The sequence below is a fragment of the Haemaphysalis longicornis genome, unplaced genomic scaffold, assembly GCF_048455015.1.
Source record: "Haemaphysalis longicornis isolate Haplotype H1 unplaced genomic scaffold, Haemaphysalis longicornis Haplotype H1 scaffold_2, whole genome shotgun sequence".
Lineage (NCBI taxonomy): Eukaryota > Metazoa > Arthropoda > Arachnida > Ixodida > Ixodidae > Haemaphysalis > Haemaphysalis longicornis.
Genome location: NW_027526295.1, coordinates 75430116 through 75451876, shown reverse-complemented (window position 1 = coordinate 75451876; position 21761 = coordinate 75430116). Strand labels below are relative to the sequence as shown.

Sequence of the window (21761 nt, the reverse complement as noted above, 5' to 3'; positions counted from 1 at the left end):
AAGCGAAAGCGAAGAAAGAGTCGCAAACACGTGCTACAGTAGCGATGTTTTTGATAATCGCTAGCTTTCGCCTTCTGGTGACTTAATGAGAGCTTTGTGCGCCGCAAATTTCTGGGCAAGAAATCTTTATATTTCGCAAACGTTCCAGTATTTATTAGTTAAACTTTGAGTAGGTGAGTAATTATTGTGCGTAGAAGACATACGGGATGTTATTTGGTTTGTTTTGCCCTGTAGACCATAAAATTACTGACTCCACAGCGTCTGCTGGCTACAGTTATGTTTCCCCACAGTGCGCGGTGCACCTAAAGCTAAGTTACTAGCTGCGGCTTCAGAATAGCGTTTTTGCAGATGTAGTAATTTCAACCTGTTGCGCTGTCCCTTCAGCCACTGTGCGCAGTATGCAGCAAGTAACGTTTGTTGGCCCTCCGCGCCTACTGTCGAATCTCGTATTTCTACCAAAGAGAAATTTCGTGAACTTTTGTCAGCTGTAAACGAAAAGTACAATACGAATTAAGACTGCCGCCTATCATAGAATCATGAGAGGTTCGTAAACATGTACGACCAGCGTACGTTCAGTGCCATTTCCTTCATGCTATAATGTGAACATGAATCGGCTACTAGGCATTTTCAAAACCATGATTTCCCGAGAAAATGTCATGCTAAATAACAAAAAGCAATGTTCATGATGAATAATAGGTTTCTACGACGCAAAGCTGAGTAAGGGCGAATAGCGCCTTAGAAAAGCTGCTTTATGAGGGTTAAGTAACAGTACATATGAAGCATTTACCAAAAAATAAACTTGAAATCACATGGGGGCGATGAAGATGACTGGTGTAATTGTCCAGATTGTATCAATGCATGATAAGTAATGAGTTGTAAAAGTTTGACAGGGCTAAGAACAAAAGGGTGGACTTGGTTGTCTGTGTAGTTGAGGGAAATGTGTGCATCTCGCTGTGTCAAGTGCTTTACTTGTAGTTAGGATGTGAACTATGGATAGGCCCTCCCCACACCTGCTACACAGGGGTCTTGGAGATCTAGTCAGCAGGTGGGAGAGTGTCGCGTGCTTGTGGGCTATCCGTAATCTAGCTATGGCAACATCGATTAATCTGTTGTGAGAGTCAGTAAAGTGTGGTTTATTTTTGTAACTTGTGTGTCTCTTTGCTCTATTGAGCTTGCAATGTTCTACGAGGTGTTGTCTGATCCTGGTGGTTGAGCCAACGCCAGGGTTGTTTTGGACCTTCATGGCCTCCTGACAGCGGCAACACACCACTTTGGCCCCTGCTTCTCACAGACGGTGCCCCCGGTCTGACCCGCCCTGGGGGGAATCAGCCAGTTGCCTTTTCCTGTCCTCCTCTTTATTCTTTCTCTTTCCTATCCTCTTTCTTAACTATGTCCTGTCATCTCCTTCCTTCCTTGTTCTACATTTTTCCAGGTGGCGAGGGTTAACCTTGTGCAAAGATGTCAGCCTTGAGTCCAAGCATAAGGTTATAGTGGCAAGGTACGGTTAACGTGTGCTGCACAGTCACGTTCCCTTGTTGGGCTCGGTGGTGGGCGACCGGCCTTGCCACCGAATTCACTCGAAGTTTTATGGCTACATTTCCTACTCCGCTCAGAAAACCCTATCGGCCTCCTAAACGGGGTCGCACCGAAGCACTGAGAATCGAACCACCCCAGGCAACATTCAGTAAGTACCTTGTAGTACACTCAACCGACGACAAATCACCAATCACTGACCTGTCAGTGTTCTTCATTGCCAAGTGCATTGAGAACATTGTTGGGAAAGATTACAATGCCAAAAAGATGCCCTCCGGAGACCTACTTGTTGAGGTAATGCGAAAACCCCAAAGCGACAACCTTCTGAAGCAAGAAAAAATTGCCAACTTGGCTGCCACCGTCACGCCGCATCGCACTCTAAACACTGTCCAAGGTGTCATTTCTGACAAAGAACTACTGCATGAGACAGACGCTGATCTCCTTGAGGGAATGCGAGACCAAGGTGTTGTTGGGGTTCGTAGAATCGTAATGAGAAGAGACGGGGCAGACATCAAGACGCGACACATCATTCTTACTTTCGCCAGCTCTACCCTGCCTGAGACAGTGAAGGCAGCTTTTATTAGCTGTCGTGTTCGCGCTTACATACCTAACCCGAGGCGATGCTTCAAGTGTCAGCATTACGGCCATGGAACACTAGCCTGCCGTGGCAAGCTCACCTGTCCTAAATGCGGCGAAAATGATCACACCTCTGAAGAATGCCGAAACACAATTCTGAAATGTGCGAACTGCAGTGGCGCACATGCTGCATACTCACGATCTTGCCCATCTTTCAAGAACGAAAAGGAGATCATTCATATCAAAGTGACTGAAAACATAACTTTCCCCGAGGCACGCCAGAAGCACAAGTTGTTTTCGGCCACATCCTATGCAGACGCCGCCCGCCGGGGGTTGGGGCGACGTCTGGTTAGTACAGCGACACAGTGCAGCCTAGCTGATGTGTCGCTGTCGTTAACCCCTTCTGAGCGGCCACCAGCTCCTCCTGCCTCCACAGCAGAGTCCCTGGTGGTTCCTGATCCTGCCGGGCTGCCACTCACAGCCCAGCGCCCCAACGCTACCCCTGCGGAGCCCGTGGAGGACGTGGGGACGGACGCTGTTGTGACTGGTTCTGCTTCCAGTCCAGCTCCGTTCGCCCCCACAACACTCGAGGGCGTTGAGAGCACGAACTGTCGGGGCTCCACACAGACCCCGTCCCCTCCTGCACCGCAGGCTCTGAGAACGCTGAGGCCACCTCAGGGACCATTCCTCGCGGTTTTCGACGGAAGGGTACCAATTCGATGACACCTGAAGTGTCAGATGAGGATATGGACACTTTGGCATTTGAACCTGCACCTCAGGAACGAAATGAGCGCCGCAGCACTCTTGGCCGTGGGAAAAAACCAGCTCCTCGCATCACAGGCCCTAAACAAGACTCACTGATCTGAAAAAAAAAAACTTTGATTTATTATTTTTGACGCATAATTGCTGTTGAGAACATAGTTCAATGGAACTGTAGGGGTCTCATAAAAAACTTAGATGATGTATATGAACTCCTTTATAAACATCAATCTAGTATTGTTTGCCTCCAAGCAAAGTAACTTTCTGAGGCAATACACTGTCTTTAGGAAAGATAGAGATGTCTTTGCTCATTCATCTGGCGGGGTTGCCATTGTGACCCGAAAATCGATCCCCTCCCAGTCCGTTAGACTGCTCTCCAGCCTTGAGGCGGTTGCTGTCCGCGTTATCATTTTCGGTCGGCTGATTACCATATGCTCTTTATACATTCCCCCGGATTATCGTCTGTCTACCTCGGAATTCGAGTCCCTGGTGGACGAGCTTCCGGAACCCTTCATCCTAGTCGGAGATGTAAATGCACACAACAAACTCTGGGGCTCTGGGAGAACCGATGCCCGTGGCCGTTTAATTGAACAGTTCTTGGTATCGTCTGGTGCGTGTCTGTTTAACAACAAACAACCAACATACTATAACACCACACATAACACTTACTCGCACATAGACTTGGCAATAGGTTCTGCGGTTCTTCTCCCACTCATTGAGTGGCAGGTGGACAAAAACCCGTTAGGGAGTGACCACTTCCCAGTAATCTTGAAGTGCCTAGACAAAGATCCCTACCCTGCAACCTCAAATAAAAGGTTTAAAGAAAGCGCTGCAGACTGGGAGAAATTTAAGCAGAAATCTCAACTCTCACACACCTCCATAGAACACTTGGGTATTGATGAAGCGTGTAGCCTTGTCACAGCCCATATTCTTGATGCTGCAGAGAAATTCATTCCCCAGACTTCTGGTAGCAAAAGTAACCTAAAGCGACCCTGGTGGAATGAAGAATGTCGACAAGCGCGCCAGGCACAGAACAAGGCGTGGGGCATTCTTCGCAGATATCCAACTGCAGACAACCTTGTAGCATTCAAGCGCGCCAAAGCCATGGGAAGGCGCATTCGGCGTCACAGATACGCGAAAGGTTTGGAGTAGGATAAGAAAACTAAATGGACAAAGGACATATAACTTACCCCTTGTTAACACCACTGGTGACACCTTAGAGGACCAGGCAAATGCGCTGGCGCAACACTTTGAACACATCTCAAGCTCCTCACATTACACAAGCACATTTATGCACTACAAAAAGTCGGCTGAGCAGAAGTCCATACGTGACCACAAACAATCGAATGACTCCTATAACTGTCCATTCTCTCTTCACGAGCTCATGACTGCGTTGGCCGGTTGCAAGCCTTCTGCGCCAGGTGCTGATAACATTACGTACACCATGATCAAACACCTTCATACAGACACAATTCATACTCTCCTCTTTTTGTTTAACAAGATATGGCGGGTCGGGCACTTTCCTAAGACATGGAAAGAGGCTGTGATTGTGCCATTGCTTAAACAGGGAAAGGATCCCTCCTGCGTCTCAAGTTATCGCCCCATTGCCTTGACCAGCTGCTTGTGTAAGCTGTTCGAAAAAATGATTAACAGAAGGTTACTATACTTCCTGGAATACAATGGTATTCTCGACAGCTGCCAGGCAGGGTTTCGGTCGGGCAGGTCAACAATGGACCAACTTGTCGCTTTTGAATCCTATGTGAAAAATGCCTTTGTGAACAAACAGTATTGTATGTCTATATTTTTTGATCTGGAAAAAGCATGTGACACTGCTTGGCGCTACGGCATCCTGCGGGACCTAAACTTTTTTGGTATTTGTGGAAATATGCTTAATGCCATTCAAAGCTATTTGTCTGAACGAACATTCAGAGTGAGGGTCGGGGCTGCAGTATCTGCGCTGTATATGCAAGAAAATGGCGTTCCTCAGGGTGGAGTACTGAGTTGCACACTTTTCATAGTTAAAATGAACACCCTCGGAAAAGCTCTGCCCCGTACAATTTCTTACTCCATTTATGTGGATGATGTTCACATCAGTTTCCGGTCCTGTAATCTATCTATTTGTGAGCGGCAGGTACAACTTGCCACAAACAGGCTTGTAAAGTGGACAGAAGAAAATGGCTTTAAGCTAAATCCTCAAAAGAGCACATGCATCCTGTTTTCGAAGAGGCGTGGTATTCACCCTCAGCCCACCGTCCTGCTCAATGGAGTAGCTGTGCCTGTGAAAAAGGAGCACAAGTTTTTAGGCATTCTGCTAGATGAAAAGCTGTCATTTATTTCTCATATAAAGCTACTCAAAATAAAATGTATAGAGGCGATGAATATCCTAAAAGTCCTATCCCACCACTCCTACGGCGCAGATAAGCTGTGCCTGCTACGTCTCTACAACAGTTTAGTGAAGTCGCGGTTGGACTATGGGAGCGTAGTATACGGGTCAGCTTCGAAAACCGCTTTAAAAATGCTTGACCCTGTTCTGCACATGGGGCTTCGCCTTTCGTCTGGAGCCTTCCGAACAATTCCTGCGCAAAGCCTATACGTGGAATGTGATCAGTGGTGCCTGGAAGACCAGCGCTTATACACAGACCTATTGTATGCTGTGAAGACAACATCTATAAAAAATCATCCTTCCTCACTTATTATCTACGACAGCTCTGCCATGCACTTGTTTCTCAGTCGGCCGTCTAAATCTCTGCCCTTCTCGTTGAGAGTGAAAGTGCAAGCTGAGGAGCTTGGGATTTCTTTTACCGAGACTTACAGAACTTCGATCACAGACCTTGTCGCTCCTTGGGAAATGTCCCCGGTTTCTTGTGATTTATCTTTTCGAGCCATTAACAAAAAAACTGCCCCAAGAGAACTCGTCTTACAGCATTTCCTACACCTACGGCATAAATATCCCTACACAACGTTTTACACAGATGCCTCCAAGTCTGCTAATTCTGTGTCATGCGCTGCACATGGCCCAAACTTTGCTATCACAAAGACAATGAACAAAAGTACCAGTATTTTCACAGCAGAGGCACACGGCATTTTAACAACTGTGGAACACATTACAGAAAGCAGAATACACAGTTCCATTATTTTTACAGACTCCCTAAGCGTAGTACTAGGTCTTCATTCAGGAAAACCAACGAAGAACTTCATTTTAAATCGACTTATAAAGTCCATAATGGCTGCCTACGCTCTAAAACTCACTGTAATAGTTTGCTGGGTACCTGGGCACAGCGGCATTTCGGGCAATGAAATTGCTGATCAGAATGCCGCTGTGGCGGCTCTCCGCAGTGTTGTAGATATTCCACATGTTCCCTACCTAGACATGAAGCAATCAGTTCGGAGTTGGATTCGGAGGCGCTGGCAGTTACAGTGGGACACACAAATCGAAAACAAACTACACATTATAAAACCACAAATAGGGAAATACAACACAGACAAACGGAACAGGTTCACAGAAATATCAATATGTAGATTAAGGATAGGTCACACACATGCTACTCACTCATACCTTTTAAACGGAACAGCACCACCTGCTTGTGAGAAGTGCGGACGATGACTTACAGTTCTCCACGTATTGACTGAATGTTTGGCATACCATGAAGCAAGGAAACGACACTTCCCCGAACTATACACCTACACGATATCCTTACACCCATCTTTGTTTTTATCCGATCAACCCCCGATCAGAAGTGAACGCCTTTTAGCCTACCTCGCTGACATTGGATTTTTAGCACTCATCTCATACCATGTGTGACATCAGGGCCACCCGATGACAGTGAGGGTGGTTCGGAGCGTTTTCATAACAGGTTTCAGGGACGTCACTGCCATCGCTGGAGCTAGGGTCATGTTATGATGCCCCCAGCACTGGCACACTTAAACATCATCATTGTTGCCTCTTATCTTAATCATCCTCCCCTTTTAGAGTAAGGGCCCTTTACACCCATCTATACACTATTTTTTATCAAGTACATCACCATCATCGCCATGGTATTTTAGCAATAAACGTGAACAAACCTTGTCTTGGCGCTCTTTGGCCTCAGACGCCCTTGCGCCAATAAAACGCACATAGTAGTAGTAGTGTTGTCTGATGTGGGGTGTGAAATCGGTGTAGGGTGTTGTGCTGCAAAATCGCAGCTCTTGAACCCTGTTTTTACATTTTATTGTAAAAAATAAATCACATCACGCCGGCTGAAGTTGCCAAGGTGGTAACATACGGGATAGTCAGACAATGCCCCATAGCGCTAGTGCCCATAATGAAACAAATAGCGCTGAACTTAACACGACGACGACAGCATAAACGGAAAAAAGGACACACGAAACTGCAGTTGCGCTACTAGCAACTGTGAAAAGTATAATAAACAAGACAACATACAAATACCCCTGCCACCTCGTATCAGTTCCCAATGCGCGTGCGAGTCAAATCACTTCATTCAACATTTTTTTAGATACTGAGTTTCTCTTTCCAGCAACGAAACTGACGGAGCACTGATGCACTCACCTTCGGAGCCAGAAGCCATAGAAAATGCTTCGCAGATTTCTCTTGCAATTCTGTCCCTTCATTTAAAGAGTACCGTCGTGCTTGGGGAGTCAGGAGTGCATTTGCACTTGGCGCAGTGCTGTGCCAGAAATAGCCGTCTGCTGACACACCTTGAGCCTTATATTCAAACATCATCCTGATTGCCCTATGTATGTCTTTTTGCAAGCAAGCGGGACCTTGTATACAATGCCAACAAAGCACTTCATAAAGTTGCGCATGTGCGCAACACCACAACAATTATCTCTACTAGTGCCCATTTTCTTGGTCTCCAGAGCTTTTTCAACCCGATTGCACATGCTTCCAAGCTTATCTGGCGTAGAACAAACCATCTGTACATCATGTTTAGCCACTATTTTTTTCAAATGATGGGTTAAACCATGAACATACGGTATACGTACACACCACATCTTCCGTTTGGTGTGTCCTTTTTTTCATTTAGGCTGTCGTCGTCGTGTTAAGAACAGCGCTATTTGTCCCATTATGTCTAGATACAAACTAGGCTAAGGCGTTGTGCTGCTGAGCACGAGGTCGCGGGTTCGATTCCCGGCCGCGGCGGCCGCTTTTCTGATGGAGGCGAAAAGCAAAAACGCCCGTGTGTACGAGATTTCGGCGCACGGTAAAGATCCCCAGGTGGTCAAAATTAATACTGAGCCCTCCGCTACGGTGCGCCTCATCGCCTGCGTTGCGTCGGCGCGTTAAACCCTACAATCAATCAAATCAATCAATCTAGATACAAACTAGCCCAACACGAAGATTTATTGAAATGCCATTGGCAAGCGTCAATGACGGCGAGCAAAAGGCGGGCGTGCAGACTGAGCGAGATCTGCCATGGCTACTTGTAATTTGGGAAAACAGATCTTTCATAATCTTTCATTGCTCATGTCCTGCCGCCGCATAACATGTTATCGTCAGTGACGGGCCTGGGGACGAGGCGGGGGAACTTGGTCTAGATCTGGTCGTGGCGAGGCTGCCGGTTGCAGGAGCGGCCACTGTACCCTCGAGTATTGCGTCGCATCCGTGACGGCGTAAGCTGGGGACAGTACGGCAACGACGACACCGCACGCTCCCAGGACACAAACGAAGAAAAGTTATGAAAGACCTACTTACACTGTTTACAAGCAGCCATGGCGGAGTCCGCTCAGTCTGCAGGCCCGCGTTTCCTCGCAGTGTTTGACGCCGGGCTATGGCGCCATGCGGCATTGTCCAACTGTCTCGTAAAAGTATCAGTGAATGATGTGAACAAGTCTAAAACGGAGATGACGAGAACCAACGCCTTCTCTGTCACTCTAAGCCAGTGGTCTCAAACACGCGGCCCGCGGGCCGCATGCGTCCCGCGAACCCTTTTATTGCGGCCCACGGCCCTCTCATCAGTGTCTTGTTTCATTTATTTTTGTTTTTTAAGCAAAGCGTGACTGCGCGCCCTGATTGTGTAGATAAAGACGCAGATGGCCAGAGACTGCTCGAAAACGCGTGGATATCGTCTTTCACAGCTTTGCGTTACCAGAGTGGACACCCCTCTTTTCCGGAGGCCCCTCAATTCTGGTGCCGTTAAGTCGGGTGCACAATGGTCGTAAGCAACTGCGACTTGTGAATCGAGCACAGGCCGCGGAGAAACTCCCGCGGCGTTTTATGACCCCGCGAACAGGGCTTCACGCCGCTAATGAGAAGACGCGCCTTGACCGGAGTTTTCCAGGCTTCCGAGAAAGTGCAAAGGTTTCCGGGCGTTCAGTGGTGTTTGCGGATATTTGCTTTCCTGTTCTTCTTCGTGTCAAACACATTTAATTTGCTGGAGATGTGGCGAAAATGGCGCAGCCACACGTCGGATTCTGCGTTCGGGCTCCAAAATGCGCCCACGTGCATTTAGGCGCGGGTCGCAGCGTTATTTATGGCCTGGGAGAGAGCGACATCGCGCTGCTGCGGAAAAGACTGCACTTTGCACATCGAAACTGTGTACTTCCAGACATCAAACACTCCAGATCGAGACACAAAACTAAGCGCCTCTTCTTCGACTCGCAACCTGTTGACAGCACTGTGAAAGGTAGCGGCGCCCCAAGTCAATCATGATAGAGCGCACATCATAATTGTGCTCCTACGCGCCTGTCGCATCCGTAAATGTGACAGGTGTCTTTTTGACCTGTTATTTTTTGGAAGATCTGCAAACGACGAAGTTTTCTGCGGTGGAAGTCTCACGGGACACAACGTCGTTGTCCAAGCAGTCTGCAAAAGGCAAAGTGGAAGACGAGAAGAGGTGCTTTCAGGAGCGATGAGAACTTTCTTATTTCTTTCCGGAATCACGATACAAGGGGTTGTGCTTAGTCTGCCACCAGACTGTGGCTGTACCGAAGGAGTACAATGTTCTACGCCACTTCATGTCTTGCCATCACGAGAAGTATGGTGCTCTTACTGGCAACCTTCGCGAGTACACCGTGACTCAACTCAAGGTGGCTTTGGGAAAGCAGCAAAACCTGCTCAAAAAGGCGGTCAATGCAAGGGACGAAACGGTAAGGGCAAGCTTCGTCATTTCTGAGCTTATCGCCAAATCATCCAAGCCGTTCATTGAAGGTCTGTTCGTGAAGCAGTGCCTGCTCGGAGTCGCTGATGCTACCTGTCCCAGCATGAAAGAGACATTCGAGAAAATAAGCCTGTCTCCAAATACAGTCGCCCAGAGAATTAACGAGATCAGTGGAGACATTGAAAAAGGATTAATCAAGCGATTCCATGAATTTGAAGCATTCTCTATTGCAGTTGATGAAAGCCCTGACATTACAGACAGAGCACAATGTGCTATTTTTGTAGGGGGTGTCGACAAAAATCTCAACGTCACTGAGGAACTCCTGGACTTAATCCCAATGAAAGGCACGACCACAGGGGCGGATATTCTTTCTGTTCTCGAAAGAGTGGTCGAACACGCTGGACTACAGTGGGAAAAGTTTATTTGTTTGGCTACAGACGGTGCGCCTTCAATGGTGGGATGCAAGAGCGGGCTTGTTAGTCGATTGCGGACGAAACTCGCTGCACTCGGAATCACCAATCAATTTGCCGCGGTTCACTGCATTTTCCACCAAGAAGCGCTGTGGGCCAAGTGTCTGCAAATGAAGAGCGTCATGGAAATCATGCTCAGCGCAGTGAACTTCATCCGTTCAAGAGCTCTTAACCACCGCCAATTTGTATCTCTTTTAGAATGGGTTGGCAACGAATGTGGCGAAATTTTGTACCATACAGAGGTGCGACGGCCGAGTCGTGGAAGAGTGCTGAAACGATTTTTTGATCTCCGAGACGAAATTGACGCCTTCATGAAAAGCAAGAACAGGGCCATTGTTGAGCTGTCAGACGAAACGTAGCTTGTCTCTCTTGCGTTCCTCACTGACATCACTGATCATTTCAACTGCCTCAACATTAAACTTCAGGGAAAAAAACAAACTGATCACAAAAATGCATGAAGACATTCAGGCCTTTCAATTCAAATTGCAGCTTTGAGAGAGAAGGATGAGAATTCAGAAGTTTGATTATTTTCTAACAGTGAGGTCACTGGATTACGTGGATAAACAATCCTGTGATAACTTCGCTGACCTCCGCCATGATTTCCAAAGAGAATTCGAGGGACGCTTCCAAGACATCGCCAGCCTCGCCGATGAATTCCGAATTTTTTCGTTGCCTTTTCGGTGCCGGTGGATGACGCCGCGCCCGAACTACAGATGGAACTTTTTTAGCTGCAGGCTAACACCCCGTTGAAGCAGACATTTCAGGACGTGGCTGTACCAGACTTCTACAGGTTTCTTGACGACGCAAGTTTCCCGACGCTACGTAAACAGGCTGCCAGGATCATTGCCATGTTCGGAAGCACCTACTTGTGCGAACACCTGTTTTCCTTGTTGAAGGTGAACAAGTCAGCTCTCCGGTCGAGGATGACTGATGAGCACCTGCGATCGCCCATGATGATCGTTTCCGCGCAAGAAGTTCTTGCGGACATTTCTTCTCTAGTCGCAGCCAAGCGTTGCCAGGCATCAAGCCAGCATGTTTAGAACAATAACAGCTATATTGTTCTTCTCAAGGAATAGAGTTTTGTGACTTTCCTAAATGATACTCCCAATATTTTCTCGTCCGTTACTATCAATAACGCTTTATTCTAGTAAGATACACAGACGCAACTGCCTTCAAGCCTTTTTTTGAGAGGCACCCAATGCGGTCACCATGTGTTAAAGCATATTTGTGGAACAAATATTTTATATTTCAGAATCGGCGTCCCCATTTTAATCATCCTGTAGATCGGTATCAATATGTGTCTCAAATTCTGACGCCAATTCTATTCAGGAATGACCAAGCATATGCACAACATGTGGGAAAGAAGGAAAGACCTACTTGTTTCTTTCAAATGGCAGCGTTATCTCACATTTTGTTAGCACAACGCCCCCTTCGTTTCAACCTTCATGACTATCCCGGCCCCTTCGGGACTAAAATTCGTGACTGCGGCCCGCTAACTCATGTGAGTCTGAGACCCCTGCCCTAAGCTAAAGGGCTAGATAAACATATGTGCTATTCACAAAGAGCTGGAACACGGATGTATCGTTAATTGAAGGTCTGAACGGGTGGGTACTGAGGAGATCGGGAAAGCATATAGTAAATCTACGTACATTCCTTCATGTTCTAAGCACCATTTGTAGCATTCAACGTGTATGTTCTACACTTTGGTAGTGTGGAAAGCCCCCAAGGCAAGCGAAGCACTGAGGGAAGCACTGGATCAAGCATTTTTCGTTCTGTTTTACTATCCGACCCGTTAACCACACGCCCGTAGTCCAGCCAAGACTCCTCTAGGGAGGAATAGACACGCAGGAGAAGTTCTTTGTCTCCACCATAGGACTGGTGTGAGAAGACCTTCATACTATTCATAATTTTAAAGCATTTGTGTTTAACTTGTTTGATATGTGGAATGAATGTACGTTTCTTTTATGAAAGACTACACCCAAGAACTTGTGCACCTGATTTACAGGTATCGAGTCACCATTCAATTTAACTTCAGAACTGGGGCAGGTCCCCGCCTCTGGGAGAATAAAACACACGATTCTTAAGGAGATTAATTTTGGAACCCTTTTTATCTTCTCAGTAGCAAGTCCTAAGAAAACAACCTGGTCTTGCTGTTCACATTTTCACATGAATGGATGATGAGGTTTTCTTGACCAGCTAAGAGAGATGGATGCAGGAAAGCCGTTGACGTGCTTGACAAACGACTCATTTAATGCAAACTTGAAAAAAACCCTAAAGCAAAGCACTCTAAAAACTCATACAAACCATAAGCACCCAAGTCCCTAAATAAAATATACCAAAATACAATTCAAATCTAAACCCAAAACTCTTTACACCATTAGTTTAAATACACTCAAGAAATCAAATCCTAGTTAATTTCTTAACCGCTTCGCTTCCGGCGGTCAATGAGCTCGGTCGTTCCTTGGACGGCGTGGGCTCCGCGCGTCCCGACGTGTTTTTAGATGCAGAGCATCTGATTCACTCGCCTTGTCCCTCCGGCGTCGTCGTCGTCGTCGACGGCGGCGGCGGCGGCGGCGTTGTCCGCCCCTCCCCCATTCTCCTCGCCGCGCCAGCTGCGCTCTCCACCGCTCACCCCCTCTCCTCTCCGATAGCGAACACTCTCTCGCGAGAGGCATTGGATTGGATTCGATTGGATTGGCTTGAATTGGCTTGGCTTGGATTGGATTGGATTGGATTGGATTGGATTGGATTTGGATTGGATTGGATTAAAGTGGATTGTGTTGGATTGTGTTGCGTCATAGCCGCGGCACGTTGCGTCATAGCCGCGGCAGACGCGCTGGGGCCGGCGCATTTGAAGTACTCTCTCTTCCGCGGTTTCCTCTCCTTCGGGCGCGCTTCGCATATAACCGGTGTGCCGTTCTCCGGCGAAGCAACACCCACGCTTGGCTCAAACACCTAGAGTCCACGCCGCTTTACAAGTACGCCACCGTCGTCATCGACTGGGACCGGCTTACGCAGTCCCCTCAACGTTATGCGCGCTATAAAACGCGGTCCCTTCACCGCTCCGCCTATGCGTCTCATCTACACAGGGGTTCCCGCGAGGGGAGGTGGGAGTTTTCTTGGTGGCTACCCTCTCATAGCTGCTGCTGCTGGAGGTCCCAGGTAGTTTCGACACGAACGTAGCCTTTCGGCGCCGTCGAAACGAAGGTCGACGGGACGTGGACGTTGGCCACAGCTGCTCGGCCGCCGCCCCTGGGGCCACGAATACACCAGTTCGTGATGTGCCTAGGATGCCACAGCCGAAGCTAAGTCGGCTCCACTCCCGCCCAGGCTTGGTAGGCATAGTCGTTGGCCTGGCCACGCTTCCCTTGCTCGTTTCTTGAAGCTCACGTACTCCTGCCGCCTCCTTGTTTCTTGCCTTCCCCTTCTCGTTGTGGGCCCGGTTTTTAACCCCTGTGGGTGTGGTCGCGGCGCACTCTTTTTGGCTTCATGCATTTTCATGTTCATATATGGTCGTAACTCCACTGGTCTTTTGCGCGGAGTTCTCTTCACTACCCTCCCATCACATTCTTCACCGCATCAATCGGCGCCCTGGCCATCTTTCCTGTCCCACCTGTTCTTCCTACCCATCCATACCTCCTTCTTATTGGGACTGCACCCCGCCATCACTTGACCCATCCCTCGCCTCCATCACCTCCTGGGAGCTCTGGTTGTCTACCCCGCCGACAGTAAACATCCAGGCTGCCCAGGAAGCTCTCTACAAACACGTGCACCGGATCCGCACGGACATTCTGGAGTACTACGTGGATCCGGTGAATTGAACTTTAAAATTAGGACCTGGACTTAGGTCCTGCGGAAAATAAAGTTTGTTCTCTCTGTCTCTCTGAATGGCTGACCAGTGTGCTACCATACTTGACCACGATGCCTCGGTGTTTCGGTGCAGCGTTCTTTCATTGGTGCGTTTTTGGCGCGCACTTCAAATTTCCGTTTTTTTGTTCGTTATTTTTTGTCTCTCGGGGGGTTTTGATGCATCCCCTCTACGGGGGCGCCCTTGACACATGACGATAGGATTGAACTATAATGCTTTCCGGAAACTTCCGAATCAATCACACGGAATGTGAGGCAATCCACTTTTCTTGTTCAAGAGATTGGATTATCAAGAAAAGAGGGTAGTTGTCAGGTTTTGGGAAGGCCATCGTTGGAAGTGGTGGAAAGAATACATCGGTGCAGACCGGATCATGTTTGGATGAGGTTTTTTATTTAACATATGGCATAAAAAAAGCAGGGGCGGGTAGTTCTTTCTTATCCAGCTTTACACTGATAGCTGGAGAAGTCCCGGAGCTCCCTGCCAGGTAAATAGACCCCGTTGGGCCCTCGATGGCCCCATCGGCCCATCGGTAGGCTACCTTACTACAAAGAACAACCGTGCTTTCACAGTTTATTCCTGATATTACTGCAGCCACGATAGGTTATTTGTAATGGTTTCATAAATGTAACAATCCTGTCATAGCTTTTACGTACTTTAAAGACTGTGTCCATTGGCAGGTACTATGCCATGCAGTACCATGTTGAGCCCTCATTATCGCCGAGTGCGTCTGTCCTCGTATCCTAAAATAAATCCTAAAAAGAACTATTTAATGTGTGTGTGTATGTTGAAGGAAATCACATCAGTGTTCATAGGGGCAGCTGTTTCAAACGTCCGCAGATTGATCGGAATGTATTGGTTCATTGTACGAGCGGGTAATTTAGTTCATTTTAGTGGTAGCCTTATTGATAAGCAAATGCAAAGTTTTAGAACTCATAGCAATTTCGTAGTAGTAATTTACCTTCAACAGCGCCGAACAGCCGAGCATACTGTTAGAACATGAATAGTTTTTGTGCAAGATCTCCCGATCCATGTATTCGGAATTTAACGCATGAAAACTATATCTCGGCTACGCGCCACCGCCTAGAGGCTAGTTAACGTGGCCGAAATCTCGGCACAGAACGTTTTTATTTCTCGTCTCCATCAGAAAAAATGGCCGCCGCCGCCTGGATAAAAACCGCGTCTTTCGTCTAAGCACAGCGCCTTAAAATTTAAGCCACAGTGGCCCTTCAGACTTCATGACTATCATTTCGGCTTCACCTTTTGTGCAATTGTCTTTCTCTTGGTTATACAGAGATTTCCGACGTCCGAAACATATCGTTTCCGTCATGGCGCTTGCGGAATAGCTCCTGTACGATTTTTTAATGTTGTGAAAGAAATGTGCCAGTTCACAAATAATCGCGCCAATATTTCTGTTCTTTCACCACACGAATGCTTCTGTGACCAACCTTTAATTGGGTCCATACTATGCGAACATACGTAACATTATGCTCCTTTGGATAAAAAAAAATTCACTGTTTAGCTTATTCGGACATGATGTTGTAGTAGGCCAAATGTGTTGTAACCTCTTCCAAGACGTTTAAAGATGTGATTGCTGCAATCTACAGTGCTGTAGCTTTTACTTTTGGTTCACCAGGCGGTAAACTATGGAATGATTGTGTTATATCCCGGCAATTGTTAGGCCGGGCCCAAAATACCTCTTTCTAGCACTCGTGCTTCCTCACTCTTGAGGGCTCAATCGTATTGCAGAAAATAGTGAGCATAGAAATCGGGAACTTTAACCTGATGTTGGACATACGTGAGAACATGCCAGTTTTACTCACCAAAGCGTAATAAGTGAAGAATATCTGATCTGTTGACAGATCTGTTCCGGAAAGCTGGTAGTTTTTTCCCAGGTACTTCTTTGTGAAAAGTAGTTGTTGAAAGTCCTGAATTAAGGACAAAAGGAAACAAACGCAGTCCATATACAGCTCCAAATATGCTGAGGTTGGTCTCGAGTTATTTCATTTTCTGTGCGAAACAGCACGCAGATTGCCACAAATTGTTCAAACAATGATTGTTTGCAAAACTTGTTCCTCCTTCACGCATGCCGCTTGGAGGTGGCTGTAGGCAGAAAAGAAGTGTTTTTTTTTGTTCTCAGCCTCATAACACGGTGCTGTCTCGTCACAATGGCTCATGAGTGCTGTGTTTTAAGCAAATTGCGAGTAATATTTCCAAGACAAAGAAATCATCCCGATCTTCCTACCTCATCCCCCAGCTGACATGGTAACAAAGCAAGCTCTGCAAAACGATTAATTACAAGCTTCCGTAAAAAATTTAATCTGATTATACCAGAGGTGGAGACATTTCCCAATTAATACATTAGTACTTAGGGCATTTCTGGCTAAATATTGCTTAACAACTGCACCTGTAATTTCGGATAAAGCAATACCAATTCGCCTCTCCCTAAGTTACTCTTTTGTATTTTCCTATTACTTGTTTGGAGTCACTATGCGCGCTTACCTCGCGGTAAACTCTGCTAGACGGCAGAAATATGCCTAATATTTCATTGACTGGTCAGCCGAGTGGGCACCTCACCATTCCTAAAGATAGCAGCGTGCTTACCTCATAGGCGACGCGAAGTCCACCGTTGTCTCCGATTCTTGTAAATATTGAAACGGGTGGCTAAAAACATAAATGCCATTATTTTAGAAAGCGCCAGGCTATATCAACACTCCCGTGCATTATAGAAAGCAGCAAAAGTAGCCCAAAGCAAATTCATCACGCTAGTCTCACTCAGCTGCTGTCATCTAAATAAAACGTATACTGTATATTCCACAAAAAATGACTCATTTTCGGTGTTTGCCAACATTATGTTGCCTGTTTTGACTATCAGCTAATTCAAAGTTAACTTAATGTCTATCGAAGGCGAGGCGACTATGGAAACGCGTTGCTACTACTAACTTATTCTGCTGAAGTTCGATTTCTGGCTTCGTAACTTAACAAATGCATTTACTAAGAGTATCGTACAGGAGGGGATCGCGTAATTCCACTTACGCAGTTCTTCAACTTTCGCCTAAGAATGCTTTCGTCTATCGAATGCGTGTGCGCTCAGCACGCATAGCACCTTGGGGTTGCTGCAAACAAATATTTTTTCATCCAATAAATTGAGCCCCCCTCCCCTATGAGCATCAATTGTAATTATACCACTGTGCAGGGAGCACCACGCTGAACTCGAGAAATAAGATTACGCTTCGGAGGGATATATAGAGTCGGGTCAATACACAAACTTTTGCAAGACGTAATCCACAAGAGAAAAGTCTCGTGCATCAAAGTGGTACAACACTGCTCATATAGAGGTTCCTTTTATGGACGAGGAACGAAAAATGTGAGAAGCAGTGCATGCGCTTATGTGGCCTCAGGACTGATACCGGTGATGCCAGTGAATGGAGATTAGCCTCATGCGCATAAAGAAAGATGTCTCTTGGTAGCACCCCGACGGTGGCCAGCAGACGCTTTAGGAATTGAACATACTTTCTATGAAGCCGGCTCCATGAATGTGAGTTTCGTTGTCGGGTTCTGTGAAATATCCCAGGCGCGTTGCAAACTTCCTTTTCTGCTATGTTTCAAAACCTATTTTTCCCTACCTGGTCTGAACTGTACATACTATTTTTTCCCTATAAGGATAAATGTACAAAAAAAGGAAGCATATTACTCTGGCAAGTAAAAACACGTTTTTACTTCATTATCAAGCAAGAAGGTATTTCTTTTTCCCTAATCGCATACGAAACAAAAGTATTATAAATGTCGACTTTCACGCCCAGTTCGAGCACAGTCAATCCAGCCGTGCACCAAAATAAGGCGTACAAAGCGGCTAATATAGTCTACTAAAGCCCAGAGTACGAGCACTGAGATACCATCAGTACCCGACCGCTAAGGACTGGGGCGGGTATTGCAGCTGTATGCGTAATGCACGACGTGGAATAAAAATGTGGGACTTAACGTGTAGCCGAACTCTATGCAAATTGTTAGCCACCATTTGTACATCTACATAGGCCAAAGTGCATTCTTCTTTTCATTTTTTCAAATCTGCAAAATACCTTTAACCACGGATTATGGGCTCTCCTAGCCATCCGGTTGTGTAGCCATGAAATACAAGAGCCATGCATGCTTAGTTTTCCTACATAAGTTGACAAAAAACGTCTTTCCTCTCGTTAAAGCGTTCTTCCAATTCTTGACACCGTCTTTGTGCTGATCAGACATCACTAAAACAGAATTAAATCGGCACCGTAGACAACTTCTTTAGAGTATATGCTGAAAAATGTTTTGATATCCATTTGAAAAAAAAATATTGCCACAAAAGCGAAGCTTAGGTGTACAACAAGAAATGTTTCTGCTGCCCTTAACGAATCGTGTAGGTCTGTTCTGCGCACTCGTTAACTGTGGCGTGGCATGGCTTCCGAGTCCAATGTCAGGGATGTGGTTATTATAGTAAATGTAGAGTATTTAGGTGCGGAGTACCTTAGGACTTCACAACATCCTTCCGCGTCCGTGCGCATAGCATTTACAATCGCAAGAAATCACACAGGCAGCGACACGATTCGTGTCTGTGTCAGGTAGGCCAGACAGAGTTAGTGTCAGTCGTCTTACTCATTGGGCTACGGCCGTAAGTTAGTAACCGTGAGTCAAACGGCTTACTCCCTCGCCTGTAACGGTCCGGAGTACCTAACGACCTCCCAATGTCCGTCCGCAACCATGAAGCGAAAATCAAGCGAAATTCGATTTGAGCCGTAAGTTTCATGCTCATTTAGGGAATAATCAAGGTGCAACTCACGGCTCAAATCGAATGATGGTCGGGGTGCAAATCGAATGGCATTCGGGGTGCAACTTGGATGTCTTTTCGAGTCTGTACTCTGCACTCTCTCCATCATCTACGGAGTGGAGATGCTGTCATTTTTTATTTGGCAAGTGTGATTGTGTTAATAATTCCGTCTATGTACTTCTCTCCCGGTACCTTAGTGCATACGGGGTTGTTAAAGGCCTTAATTACAATTCCAGGTCAGGACACCTATTTGAATGGAGCTGCTTAATTTAATTCTAAAATTAGGTAGCACTAGTGCTGTACATTAACGCTGAGCATTCCGCTAAGTCGCTTCTTTTGCCTCAGGTGTAGCTCTACAGCATACGAAACCCAAGTTAAACAGTTTCACGGTATCAATGTATTTCCTTTTTAGCAGTAGTGTATTTCTTCCCTTTTCAATACGTGAATACTTTATTCCATTACAGCTAAGCTTTAGGCGGATACGTGTTATTGTAATGTTTTTGTTCTCCTGAGAAACCTCGTTGCGGTAAAGATGTTATTATTGCGAAAGCTCAGTAGAAAGCAGTGGTAACTCTTGTTTTTCAATACGTTCCAAAAAAAAACGGCCTTCTTAACAGAGGCCACAAGACGACTCCATCATTATTCCTAGTTTTATCTTGCGATCAGCAGTTAGTACATGGTGAAGTTGTAAACATTACCGAATACCCGACTTCTGCCAATATGCATTGACATCTATATCAGCAGTATTGTTCCAGAAAATAGGCGTCTCTCGTTTTGCCAAAACCTTCTCTTATACAATCACCGGCTAAGCGTAGCCTATCATTACAGCGATTTTCGTTTACTGGACATCATAAGTCCATGGTAAAGTTACAGAAGTGGTAAAGTTACCACATCCGTGGTAAAGTTACTGGACACGTTACAGAATTCCCTTTTGCTGCGAACGCATGGGGTTTTACTGGAGGGACAGGGACACACGATTCTTCAAGGTTTCATCAGCTAATCACAAAGCCAGATTCACACCGGTCTAAAAAATAACGGAAACGGTAATCTCGCGCCGTCTTATCACCATGTCAGTTGTAAAATGCCACCGCAAATTTGTGCGGCCATTCATATCCAATCGCGACACTTTTAAATATTCTTTCTTTCCGTAGGCTATTGAAATGTGGAACTGGCTATCGCGTGAGGTTGTAAACGGAGTTTGTGCCGACATTTTGGTGGCAAAGTCAAGAATCTATGGGACCCAACGATACATAAATATACACCACGTTTATTTTTATGTACCTCCTATACCTCTTGGGCTCATATTAGTTGGCCATAAACTGTATATTAGGCGTGTCTTTCCTCATTTGTGTATTCAGCTGTACAAAAGTTTACGTTATTCACATATGCGGTCTGACAATATTTGAAGTTTGCTCTTGCATTTTCGTTTTGATGCCTACTCCTGTTTGGGTCTGATAAACGCTTACACTATAAATAAATAGATACATAAATAAGTAAATATAAAATAAAAAGTAAGTGACTAAATAAATAAATAAAAATAAATGAATGAATAAATAAATAAAGAGACAAAAATATTTTAAAATAATACTATTCCCCAATGACTAGGAAGATAAGTACGTGGGTACTTCCTAACCAGGAGCGCCATATGTATTTTATGCAGCTTCCTAGCCACCAACCATCAAGTTGATAGGCTGATGATTTTTTTTTTCGTGAAGTCGTTATTTTTGTTCATTTCTTTCTCTTTTTTCATCTTTCGGGTGAACAGAGCTATTGAAAAAATGGGGTTCGGTCGGCACCAGAATCCCGGGACGCTCGCCGCCGAGTCTGTACACAAAGAAGCCGCGTCGGCGGATTGCCTCGAAAGCGCGTCATCCCTATTTCATATTTGCCGCGCTTTCGAGGCGCTTTCTCAAAGAAAGTGCTAGGAGTTGTGCCGCGCCTCCGCCAGATGGCGCCACGGTTCCCGCGACCGAGAGAAGACGCAGTGAAACATCCCCCTCGCGAGGGGCACGATTAAATCCAGAGCATTTCCGGGGGCGCACGACGTGAAGTAGTTTTCGTTACGGTAATGTTGTTGCACTTGTGGCAACTGCTGACGAAAGAGCGCTCGTCAGCAGTAATTTGAATGAGTCAACGATATAAAGCGCGTTCGTAGCGTCCCATTCTGTGTCGGCTTTGTGGCGCAGTCGGTAGAGCACCATGTACATTGCGTTCCGCCCGCAGGGTCGAGGGATCGAAACCGGGCGCTGGATAGTATTTTTTTTTATAGTAGGGAGGAGTGCGGTGCGGACTACGGACGTCAACGCGGGTGACATCGTGAGTTACTGAAATGCTCTGCAGTTAAAATAGCAAACGAACTTTTCCAGAAGTTTAAAACGAGAGTATCCTACCAGCTGGTGCTCTTGAGATCCTTGCCGAACAGGCGTACCGAAATCACTATTCGAGAGGATCTTCACCTCACAAAGCCTTCCGCAAACCGCTTTGAAAAGTACCGCACTGTACTTTTCAAAGCGGTTTGCAGAATTTGTTGAGCTCCAGGAACAAACTCGCGAGCTCTCATCGGAATGTACATGATTGATTGTTGGGTTTTAACGCGCCGACGCAACGCAGGCGATGAGGCGCGCCGTAGTGGAGGGCTCCGGATTAATTTTGCCCACCTG

At 46.3% G+C, this 21761-nt stretch overlaps 1 protein-coding gene across 1 annotated transcript in view; it reads right to left on the bottom strand.

Moving 5' to 3' along the window:
• Positions 1-21761, bottom strand: part of LOC144167192 (neprilysin-1-like) — a 51206-nt gene that overhangs the window by 16578 nt on the left and 12867 nt on the right. The window contains exons 5-6 of the mRNA XM_077696540.1: positions 16905-16964; positions 16124-16228 (exon numbers count right to left, since the gene is read on the bottom strand). Of these exons, the coding sequence (XP_077552666.1) occupies positions 16124-16228; positions 16905-16964 (165 nt within the window). The remainder of the gene's footprint in view (positions 1-16123; positions 16229-16904; positions 16965-21761) is intronic.